This window comes from Mandrillus leucophaeus, unplaced genomic scaffold, assembly GCF_000951045.1.
Source record: "Mandrillus leucophaeus isolate KB7577 unplaced genomic scaffold, Mleu.le_1.0 Scaffold1976, whole genome shotgun sequence".
Taxonomy (NCBI): Eukaryota; Metazoa; Chordata; class Mammalia; order Primates; family Cercopithecidae; genus Mandrillus; species Mandrillus leucophaeus.
Window position 1 is genome coordinate 1 of NW_012102005.1, and position 12317 is coordinate 12317.

At 43.7% G+C, this 12317-nt stretch overlaps 1 protein-coding gene across 1 annotated transcript; it reads left to right on the plus strand.

The window, feature by feature from the left end:
• The first annotated feature begins 1827 nt into the window (after positions 1–1827).
• LOC105538703 (cytochrome P450 2E1) lies at positions 1828–3896 on the plus strand. The gene is made up of 3 exons (XM_011978614.1): positions 1828–2036; positions 2534–2675; positions 3557–3896. The coding sequence occupies exons 1-3, from the start codon at positions 1920–1922 to the stop codon at positions 3739–3741; spliced, it is 444 nt and encodes a 147-aa protein (XP_011834004.1). The 5' UTR covers positions 1828–1919; the 3' UTR covers positions 3742–3896.
• Positions 3897–12317: the final 8421 nt, after the last annotated feature.

Genomic DNA, 12317 nt, shown 5'->3' on the forward strand with positions numbered 1-12317 from the left:
TCTCTCCTAAAATACAAAAAAGTAGCCGGGTGTGGTTGCATGCGCCTGTAGTTCCAGCTACTTGGGAGGCTGAGGCAGGAGAATTGCTTGAATCCCAGAGGCACAGGGTGCACTGATCGGAGATCGTGCCCCACTGCACTCAAGTCTGGCAACAGAGCAAGAATCTGTCTCAAAACAAAAAAATTTGTAGAGACAGGTTGTTACTGTTTCGTCGGCTGGTCTTGAACTCCTGGGCTCAAGTGATCCTCCTGCCTTGGCCTCCCAGAAGTGCTGGGGTTACAGGTGTGGCCACCATGCCCCATCCCTGGCCTTTGCTTTTTCAATCACATGGAAATGTGAAGGGTCAAGGAGCCAAAAGTTTAGGGAAGGAATCATTGCATGGATCTGCAGCGATTATAAGAGAACTTTCAACTACTCTGCACTAGGGGAACCATGGACTCAAAAAATGTTTTAAATTATTATTTATGAGGAGGTTCCAATATAGACAAAAGGAAAATAAATATGATTGACATGCATATATCCATTGCCAAATTTAACTTTTATTAACATTTTGCGATACTTACGTCAGAACTCTCCAAAAGAAAACGTGTTACAGAGCCAGCCAAAGTCCACCTCCTCACATCTCCCCACCTCTCTCCCCAGAGATGGCTCCAGAATTGCTGTGCGGCTTTGCACCTTTAACAGTTATTAGTTTTCAGCACAATATTCATATTATTGCTGTATGTGTTTAATATTTCACCTGGGTACTGTACATAACATTTTGCAGCTTGTTTTTTTTTTTTTCACTCAACATATGATGACGTTCCATGGGAAACTCCAAACACGGGAAGTCTAGGCAACTTGCCCAAGGCAGCTGTGGCCTCTGTCAGAAAGACAGAGACTGTCCAACTTCAAGAAGTAGACCCTGCATATCTGATTCTGTTCTGTAAATTCCCTTCATACTCAGAAGCATGCAGTAAACAAGCCTGGAGTAATTATCAACGCAAAGATTACCCTCCCAGAAGAAATTTCCAAAACACTTTCATTATCTTCTACTCATTACATGAAGAGAACTGAATAAGCCGTCATCAACTAAGATAATGGATGCCAAAACATCCTGTAAATAACCTCATAGAGCTTAGCTTTCACTAAGTTTTTGGAGAATTTTCCAGTAATGCAAAGGACCTAGGGAAACTTAAGCACTGCTTAGGATGCTCCATAAACATCTTCTGACTGGGTAGGGGAGTGGATGGATGGGGGTGGACAGACAGACGGACGGATGGATGGGGGTGGACAGACAGACGGATGGACGGATGGATGGATGGATGGATGGATGGATGGATGGATGGATGGATGGTTGGATGGATGGATGGGTCAATGGATGGGTGGATGGGTGGATGGGTGGATGGTTGGATGGATAGATGGGTGGATGGGTGGGTGGTTGGATGGATGGATGGGTGGTTGGATGGATGGATGGATGGGTAGGTGGGTGGATGGGTGGTTGGGTGGATGGATGGATGGATGGATGGGAGGGTGGATAAATGGGTGGATGGATGGATGGGAGGGTGAATGGGTGGGTGAGTGTATGGGAGGGTGGATGGATGGGTGGTTGGATGGATGGGTGGGTGGGTAAATGGGAGGGTAGATGGCTGGCTGGCTGGGTGGGTGGGTGGATGATTGGGTGGGTGCGTGGTTGGTGGATGGATGGAGGGTGGATGGATGGATGGAGGGGTGGATAGATGGAGGGGTGGATGAATGTGTAGGTGGGCAGATGGATAAAGGGTGATTGAATAGATGGGTGGATGATGGGTGGATGTCCAACTGGCCATGAACCAATCCCTTAAATTTGTCCCATTCCTATCCTGGCAGAGAAGCTCCATGAAGAAATTGACAGGGTGATTGGGCCAAGCCGAATCCCCGCCATCAAGGATAGGCAAGAGATGCCCTACATGGATGCTGTGGTGCATGAGATTCAGCGGTTCATCACCCTTGTGCCCTCCAACCTGCCCCATGAAGCAACCCGAGACACCATTTTCAGAGGATACATCATCCCCAAGGTCCAGCGTGAGCCTGGAGCACACAGCATGAACACCATCCTATCAGCTAATCGCCTTCATGCCAGGGAGCAGGATGGGGGCCCCAAGACCCTTCCCTTTGGCAGGGGTCACCGAGTGGAGAGGCTGCCCCCCACTCCCACCCTGTGGAGTGCTGCTTCCCCAGGAGTGCTCAGATTGGCCTGGTGACCAGAGAGGTGGAGGAAATCTGGAAAAGTGCCTCAGCAGTTAATGCCTGGGACTGTAGTGAATTCTAATGCCAGGAACAATCACAACCAGCCTTGGGGTTAATCCTATGAGAAGATTAGGGCTTTCATCTTCATTTAGACCTGACCCCTGACTGCTTTCTATCTAATCCTTCACTAAGCAACTCCCTCAGTTGGAAATATACTATCTTCTATAGCATAATATTCAAAACAACATTCTTCACTGGGAGTTTCCAGGTGAAAGCCCACATTTTGTTAACATGACTCACTGAGACAAGTCTTTGTTTCTTCCAGGGCACGGTCATAGTGCCAACTCTGGACTCTGTTTTGTATGACAACCAAGAATTTCCTGATCCAGAAAAGTTTAAGCCAGAACACTTCCTGGATGAAAATGGGAAGTTCAAGTACAGTGACTATTTCAAGCCATTTTCCGCAGGTGAGAACGATCAGAGGCAGCACCTTCCCTAGAGGAGCAGCCCACACTCCTCATGTCCACTCCACGTGTGCTCTGCCCTCGTCCCAGGCACCCACTGACACCCCGAACCTCACTGTGTGTCCTGTTTCTATTGACAACATGACCCACATGTACTCTTCCCTGTTCAGGGAAGTTACATAACATCTTTCAGCAGCAATCCTGGGAATGAAGTGTTGTAGGTGGATTTTTTCCCCAAAGACTAGATTATTTTACATCATTCATTGCTAAATTCTGTTTCTATTTTAACAAGACTTAGTGAAAAGCTCTCAAAGCCATATTACCCAATTCTCCCTAATTGTAAACCAGAGCTACTAAACAAAACCTAAGCTTTGGTTACCTAGAATCATCACAGGAAGCATCAAAGCCTTCCTGGGATGTGACTCAGTGACTCTCTTTGAGGCACTTGTCCTCCTTCCCAGGGCCTCATCTTAGGGATTGTTGTGGGAAGATCACACAACCAACTCCATACTTTTCACACCCAATGCTGGAGCCCCAGCTTCTAACAGGGCCCTACTTCCCTCCTGTAGGCATCACTGGTGAGCGCTGGGGGTGCCTTCTTTACTGGGCAGACACTGTCTTCCCAACTTAACACCGGTTTTTGTAGTTGAGCTCTGGATAATTGAGGTTGATGAAGGCTGGTCCCTGAATTAGTCAGTGTCGCTGGTATTCTTCCACTCAAGTACATTTTGTGCTGCTTTTAATAGACAGAGAGGGGTGAGTCCTGCCTTGTGATGGCCATTTGCCCACAGCCTCCTCCTCCCCGCTTCCCCTAGTCTCACTGTTGACAGCGTCATGTCTCTGAAACTCCCTCAGTGTCTCATCAATACCATTGTTACTTCTAGGAAAACGAGTGTGTGTTGGAGAAGGCCTAGCTCGCATGGAGTTGTTTCTATTGTTGTCTGCCATTTTGCAGCATTTTAATTTGAAGCCTCTCGTTGACCCAAAGGATATCGACATCAGTCCTGTAAATATTGGGTTTGGCTGTATCCCACCACGTTTCAAACTCTGTGTCATTCCCCGTTCATGAGTGTGAGGAGGACCCCCTGAATCCCTCCGATTTCAAACAAGTTTTCAAATGGTTTGAGGTCTGGCTTCCTCAAACCGATTCCTTTCTTTGCATATGAATATTTGAAAATAAATATTTTCCCAGAATATAAATAAATCATCACATGATTATTTTAACTACACGTGAAGTCATGGAATACCTTAATTGTTGAAGTGATTCTCACAGAGAGAGGTTTTTTTTCCTTTGAGAGTTTTGCTCTTGTTGACCAGGATGAAGTACAGTGGTGCGATCTTGGCTCACCGCAACCTCTGTGTCCTGGGTTCAAGTGATTCTCCTGCCTCAGCCTCCTGAATAGCTGGGATTACAGGCACCCACCACCATGCCAGCTGATTTTTTGTATTTTTAGTAGAGACAGGGTTTCACCATGTTGGTCAGGCTGGTCTTGAACCCCTGACCTCAGGTGATCTACCTACCTCAGTCTCCCGAAGTGCTGGGATTACAGGTGTGAGCCACTGTGCCCAGCCAGAGAAAGGTTTTAAATATATGTTTACTTTAATATTAAGTTGTAACATAACTTTCATATTATTGAAAAGCTGTTCAATCTAGGATCACATCACTTCAGTTTCAGAAACATATTGAGGTGGGGAATTTGTATTAGGTTTCTCTAAAGGGACAGAAACAATAAGATAGATGTATATACGAAGGGGAGTTTATTAGGAGAATTGACTCACACGATCACAAGGTGAAGTCCCACAATAGGCTGTCTGCAAGTTGAGGAGCAGAGAAGCCAGTTCGAGTCCCAAAACCCCAACAGTAATCCTTTCCTAACGTCAGGATGCATATTGACCTGTGTGTGACATTTGCCGCGCAGAGCGTGCACTGCTGAGGAGAATGGTGCCCAAGAAGGACACTGTTGACCCAAAATATTCCAAATAAACCATGATTACAGCCACAAATTCAGGTTTGGAGAAAGTTGTTGGACAATTCACTTTATAGGATAAGTTAATAAATAAGATTTTTCAAACCCAATTGCACTATCATCCTCACGATTCTGGAAAGGTTGAACGGACAAATGGTATCTTGAAGCTAAAATTAGTTAAACTAACAGAGTCAAGTGGTTTATTTTGGTCAAAAGTTTTTACCACTAGCCTTAATGGTAATTAGATTAACCTCTATGGGAAAACATAAACTAACCCCTTATGAAATAATTACTGTAGCATCTATTCCTTTGATAATACAACATTGTGTATTCCCTGTACTTGTTAGCTCTGATGTGACTCAATAATGCAAGGCCTTGATGCATTTTGCAAATGTACATGTCCACCACTTGAAGTAGGCTTTCTATGAACCACCAATTGATAATGTTCAGATCTTCCATCACCTGGAACCTAAAGATTGGGTCTTTTGGAGATGACACTAGAGAAAAACTGCCCTTGAGTCTCACTGAAAAAACCATACCAGGGTCTTCTTACTAGTCAACACCGCAGTAAAGCTTCAGTGTCTTGAGCCTTGGGTTCATGTCTCTGGACTAAAGAGAGCTCCCTTGGTTTCTTGGACTTGTCAACCTATAGGTGACTTAAAATTGAGAATATCCAAGGGAAATCTTTCTTAGAAACAGATGGCATCATGAAGTAGACAGCTTTCCCAAGATGGTGCACCAAGACTTCATTTGACTCTTTTTCATTGACTAAGATTTGTTTTTGTTTTGCATTAATGTAAAGATGTTCAAGCTTCCTCTTTTGTTAGAAACTTTCACTACTCAAACCAAACATCCTTTAAGGTCTACTGTGCAGGGTATAGCCACTCTCACTAACTGAAACAATTACTGACTATGTCAACTAGATATATGGGAAGAATCCAAGGTAATATTAGAACCTCATCCCATACACATTTGGGTGAGCAATTCAGGAAGCTGACTTTATCAAAAGGTTTGGTATCCTTCCCTTGGCAGATTGGTTGATTTTTTTTTTCAGTGTATAAATATTATCATTCTATATTTGTTTCTTGATTGTAAAAACATTTGGAGAGCACTGATTATTATAATCAGAGCTAGGAAGATTATCAAATAATGTTCCTGCTGTTATTGTTTTTTATTCTTTATTTTTTAAATTTTTTCTTCTCCATAGGTTCTTGGGGAACAGGTAGTAGGTATCTGGCTACATAAGTAAGTTCTTTAGTGGTGATTAAAAAAAAACTTGCTCATGCATGTTTATAGCAGCACATTCACAACTGCAAAAATGTGGAACCAACCCAAATGCCCATGATTGAACGAATGGATAAAGAAACTGTAGTATATATATATGATGGACTACTACTCAGCCATAAAAAAATAATGAGTTAATGGCATTCACAGCAACCTGGATGGGATTGGAGACTATTATTCTAAATGAAGTAACTCAGGAATGGAAAATCAAACATCGTATGTTCTCACTCATGAGTAGGAGCTAAGCTATGAGAATGCAAAGGCATAAGAATGGACTTTGGGGACATACCATGGACTTTGGGAACTCACAGGAAAGGGTGGGAAGGGGGTGAGGGATAAAATACTGCAAATTGAGTTCAGCGTATACTGCTCAGGAGATGGGTGTACCAAAAATCTCACAAATCACCACTAAAGATCGGTTGATATTTATGATCAACTAGTTTGACATTGGGAAGAAGCTACAGAACCAAAGGGATAGACTATAATTACTACTGGTTTTCTTTCTCTCTCCTCTCCTCTCCTCTCCTTTCCTCTTTCTTTGACGGAGTCTTGCTCTGTCACCAAGCTGGAGTGCAGTGGCGACATCTCGGCTCACTGCAACCTCCACTTCACAGATTCAAGCGATTCTCCTGCCTCAGCCTCCCAAGCAGCTGGGACTACAGGCAAGTCCCACCATGTCCAGCTAATTTTTGTATTTTTAGTAGAGACAGGGTTTCACCATGTTGGCCAGGATGGTCTTCATCTCTTGACCTCGTGATCCGTCCACCTTAGCCTCCCAGTGTTGGGATTACAGGTGTGAGCCACCACGCCCGGCCTACTGCTGGTTTTCTTAAAGTATTCTTTTGCTCTTAATGAAACTGCAAAAGGTTTTCATTTTTAATTCTGAAATCTGTGTCTTCTTGAAACATCTCAGATTAATATCCCAGAAGTTCAACCTTTGTGGTACCTTACTGAATTCCATTTTGCAGGCCATACTTACTGCCTTCTGTTCTTTATCCCTTTGAAAAGGTATGTTTTTTCCCTTGACTATGATGATAACTGTCTCCTTCCATCATTTTGTCAACTCCTGTAACTTTTTCTCTGGTTATAATTCTGCTGTTATGACCTGACACTGAAATGTTTATTTTCAAGGTCTAGAAAAAGCATGTTTTCCTACAGTATAACTTGATTTTGTACTCTTGGCTTTTCTTGGTATGTCTGAATTGTTCAATGTAATCAGGAAACTTACCATGCTGTTATTAAGAGCCATGTATTCCCCAATCAAGGAACTAGTTTTCTTGTTTACATTCCTCTATAATATGGTGTACACTCATCACAATGGACAAACTCTTCCTGTGTCTGGTTAAAGTACCCTTTTCATCAGGTTTGACTTCCAGTTTATCTAAATGGGCCTTTAACATTTGTATTTCTAGCAGGAACCTTAAAACTTTCAGTCTGTACTTACCTATTACCCAGTTTCAAAGCCATTTCCACATGTTTAGATCTTGTCACAGCAGTACCACATTCCTGGTAATACAATTTGTCTTAGTCTACTTGAGACGCTATAACAAACTATCATAGACTGGATGGCTTTAACAACAGAAATGTACTTCTCACAGTTCTGGAATCTGAAAAGTCCAAGATCAGGAGCTGGCTGATTTGGTTCCTGGTGAGGGCTCTCTTCCTCGTTTGCAGATGGTTGCATTCCTATCATGTCCTAAGATTGCACTTCCTTGGTTCATGCATGTGGGTAAGGTCGGGAGAGGTGGGAAAGGGAAGATTTTCCTGCTTTTATAAGGCCACTGATATCATGAGGGTCCCACCCTTGTGACTTAATCTAATCCCAATCACCTTCCAAAGACCATACCTCGAAATATTACCACACTAGGGGTTAGGGCGTCAACATATGCATTTGAGGAGTGACATAAATATTCAGTCCTTAACACAAAGGGGGTGGTTGTGGTGACCACGGTCAAATACTCAGGACAGGAATTCATGGTGGAAAGCTGCAGTAGGGAAATAGGAGAGGCACTGGGAAGTGGACTATCCTCTCCTCAAGGACAATTGCCTCCTTGTGAATGCAATAATCTTCATTAAATGTTAAAAAAGGGATGGGTAGTAGTAACCTCTACCAGGTTTCCTTTTAGGTCTGGGAGTGTGGGGTGTAGGTTGTGGCAGAGAGCCAAGCCAGGATCATGACACAGTTGTGTAATTTGAAGGTGTCTTACTTAGTCTGTTTAGTGTTGCTATAAAGGAATACCTGAGGCTGGGCAATTTATAAAAAGAAAAAGAAGTTTATTTGGCTCATGGTTCTTTAGGCTATACAAGAAGCATGGCACTAGCATCTGTTTCTCATGAGGGCTTCAGGCTGCTTCCACATGTAGTGGAAGATGAAGGGGGATCTGCTGTGTGCAGAGATCACATGGCAAGAGAGGAAGCAACAGAAGGGGAGGGAGGTGCCAGGTTTTGTTTTCTTTTAACAAGAAGTTCTTATGAGAACTAATGAGTGAGAACTCACCCATCCCAAGGGAGGACATTAATCTATTCATGAGGGATCTGTCCCCATGGTCCAAACACCTCTCATTAAGTTCCATCTCCAACACTGGGAATGAAATTTCAACATGAGATTTGAAGAGGTCAAACAAACCAAAGTACAACAGAAGAGAATATTGGGCCTGGGAGTCTGACTGGCAAATATACTTTAAGTCAAGGAGCTATGTGCGTGCACAGGTGGCAAAGGCAATGTTGACATCTGCAATACTGTCATAATGAACCAAGGTGCAGTAACCCAACTGGGAAAGTTAGAGCCCCAATTAAGGGTGGGGCAAGCAAACAGTTTTTTACATTGCAGCGTTTTGCCCCCAAATGGGTGATGTTCTATTGCAAATATGGCCTGATTTGGGTGTGTGTTGTTAATAGACTGTGAGGTTGTCTGTCAATTAAAACACTGGCCTGTGGGCAGGCCCTGTGGCTCAGTTGTTGGTTTGTTTGGTCACAGGCAAGCCAGGAAAGTCTTTAGGTTGTAGGCTTGTAGTAGCCAAAATTGATGGCTTGTTGTTCTTAGCATTTACGCTGTTGGTTTAAACAATGGCTTACTTGGAAGGTTTTGGCCTCTGGATTGCAAACCAATGAAAGCACACAGACCAATATAGTAAGGAGATCAATAGTACACAGAACAGTGTGCAGCTGCATTTGACTGGCTTTTGTTGTTTATTATTGAATTTCCTCCAGAATGTACTACTGCCAAGAAGGGGTTGTCTGGTTTTTTCATTATTGGATATAGTATTGATTTCATTATCTCCAAATTTTTATTTACTAAGTGGAGCGTTCTACCTCCCTTTTTGGTACTGCACACTGCTTGTGGGAATGACCCTGTAGAACTAATTTTAAACTTCTTGAAGGGAATCAGAGGGAGATCTTGGATTATTTATCTTCTTATGGCTGAAATATTCAGAGAGTGGGGGAGGGGCCAAGATGGCCAATTAGAAGCAGCTCTAGCCTGTGGCTCTGACCTAGAAGAACAAACACTGTGAGTGAATCCTGCGCGTTCAGCTGAGGTATCCAGGTTCTCACTGGGACTGACTAGGTGATTGGTGTGATCCATAGAGAGTGAGAAAAAGCAGGGCAGAGTGACAGCCCACCCAGAGGCCACACAGGGTAAGGGAAACTCCCACTCACAGCCAAGGGAGGTGGCGAGTGATTGTGCTACTGCATCAGGGAAACCACGTTTTTTTCCATGGATCTGTGCAACCCACAGATCAGGAGATCTCCTCATGAGCCCAGGTCACCAGGGTGGATCCCAAGCACAGAACTGTGCAGGCTCTTGGTAGCTGCTTGGGTTGCAGCCAGCAGTAGCACACTGGAGACTGCCTAAGGTGACTGAGTTTCCAGGGGGAGGAATGGCTGCCATCATTGTGGCTCCATGTGGCCATTTTACCCTGCTTGTGCCAGGGAGACTGGGTGGTTTGGACTGGGAGGAGTTCCCCACAGTGCAGCACAGAGGCTGTGGCAGATTGTGGCCAGACTGCTTCTTTAGGTGGGACCCAGGTCCATCTCTCCTCACTGGGTGGGGCCTCCCTGTGGGAATTTCAGCAACTCCAGCCAGAGGTTTGCAGATGGAACTCTGATCTCCCTGGGATGGAGCCCCTGTGGGGAAGGGCAACCGTGGTCTCCAGTTCAGCAGACTCATCTTTCCTGCCTGCTGGCTCTGAAGAGTCCAGGCAGCATGGACATGGGGGATTCCAACCAGTGCAATGCACCCACTCTGTCAAGAGACAGCCAGAGTGCTTCATTAAGCAGGTCCCTGATCCCATGCTGACTGACTGGGTGAGATCTCACAATAAGGTTTGCTAGACATCTCATACAGGAGAGTTCCAGCCGGCATCAGGCTTTTGCCCCTCTGGGAAGGAGCTCTCAGAGGCAGGAGCCGGCAGCCATCTTTCCTGTTCTGCAGCCTCCACTGGTGATAGCTTCAGGTGAAGGAGGGACCCCAGCAGATAGGGTCTGGAGTGGACCCCCAGCAAACTGCAGCAACCCTGTGGAAGAGGGGCCTGACTGTTAAAAGAAAAACAAACAGAAAGCAACAACAACAACAGCAACAAAAAGGACCCCACAAAAACCCAATCCAAAGGTCAATAGCATCAAAAATTGAAGGTAGGTAAACCCAAGAAAATGAGAAAGAAATCAATGCGAAAAAGTTGAAAATTCAAAAAACCAGAGTGTCTCTTCTCCTCGAAATGATCACCACACCTCTCCAGCAACGGCACAGAACTGGGCTGACGCTGAGATGGATAAACTGACAGAATTAGGCTTCAGAAGGTGGATAATAACCAATTTTGCTGAGCTAAAGGAGTATGTTCTAATCCAATGCAAAGTTCTCTCAGTGGAAACCCTACAAGCCAGAAGAGATTGGGGGCCAATATTCAACATTCTTAAAGAATTTCCAACCCAGAATTTCATATCTGGTCAAACTAAGTTTTATAAGTGAAGGAGAAATAAAATCCTTTTTAGACAACAAATGCTGAGGGAATTCATCACCACCAGGCCTGCCTTGCAAGAGCTCCTGACGGAAGCATTGAATATGGAATGGAAAAACTGTTACCAGTCACTACAAAAACACACTTAAGTACACAGACTAATGACACTATGAAGCAACTACATTAACAAGTCTGCAAAATAACCAGCCAGCATCATGACAGGAACAAATTCACACATATCAATATTAACCTTAAATGTAAATGGGCTAAATGCCCCATTTAAAAGACCCAGAATGCTAAGCTGGATAAAGAGTCAAGACCCATTGGTATGCTGTATTCAAGAGACCCATCTCATGTGCAAAGACACACATAGGCTTAAAATAAAGTAAGAGAGGAAAATTTACCAAGCAAATGGAAAGTGAAAGAAAGCAGGGGTTGCCATCCTAGTTTCTGACAAAACAGACTTTAAATCAACAAATTCAAAAAAGACAAGGAGGGCATTACATAATGGTAAAGGAATAAATTCAACAGGAAGAGCTAACTATCCTAAATATATAGGTACCCAATACAGGAGCACCCAGGTTCATAAAGCAAGCTCTTAGAAACCTACAAAGAGACTCAGACTCCCACACAATAATAGTGAGAGACTTGAACACTCCACTGTCAACATTAGACAGATAATTAAGGCAGAAAATTAACGAAGATATTCAGGACTTGAACTCAGCTCTGGATCAAGTGGACCTGACAGATATCTGTGGAACTCTCCACCTCCAAACAACAGAATATACATTCTTCTCAGCACCACGTGGCACTTATTCTAAAATTGATCACACAATTGGAAGTAAAACACTCTTCAGCAAATGCAAAAGAGCTGAAATCATAACAAACAGTCTCTCAGATCACAGCATAAACTAGAAGTCAAGATTAAGAAACTCACTCAAAACCACACAACTACATGGAAATTGAACAACCTGCCTCGCAATAACTCCTGGATAAATAATGAAATTAAGGGAGAAATCAAGAAGTTCTTTGAAACTAATGAGCACAAAGAGACAATGTACCAGAATCTCTGGGATGCAGCTAAAGCAGTGTTAAGAGGAGAATTTATAGCACTAAATGACCACATTGAAAAGTCAGAAAGATCTCAAATTGACATCCTAACATCACAACTGAAAGAACTGGAGAACCAACAGAAAATGGATGAATTCCTGGACACATACACCCTTCCAATACTGAAACAGGAAGAAGCTGAATCCCTGACTATACCAGTAATGAGCTCTGAAATTAAGGCAGTAATAGCATACCAACCTAAAAAAAAAAAAAAAAAAAAGGCCGGGACCACACGAATTTACAGCTGATTTTTTTTCTTTTTCTTTTTGAGACGGAGTCTCGCTGTGTTGCCCAGGCTGGAGTGCAGTGGCCGGATCTCAGCTCATTGC

Excerpts from the sequence above, each read along its gene's own strand:
- LOC105538703 (XM_011978614.1), top strand. The coding sequence starts at position 1,920 with ATGCCCTACATGGATGCTGTGGTGCATGAGATTCAGCGGTTCATCACC. Across the intron at positions 2,037-2,533 it reads GAGGATACATCATCCCCAAG|GGCACGGTCATAGTGCCAAC; the intron begins GTCCAGCGTGAG and ends TGTTTCTTCCAG. Across the intron at positions 2,676-3,556 it reads TTTCAAGCCATTTTCCGCAG|GAAAACGAGTGTGTGTTGGA; the intron begins GTGAGAACGATC and ends TGTTACTTCTAG.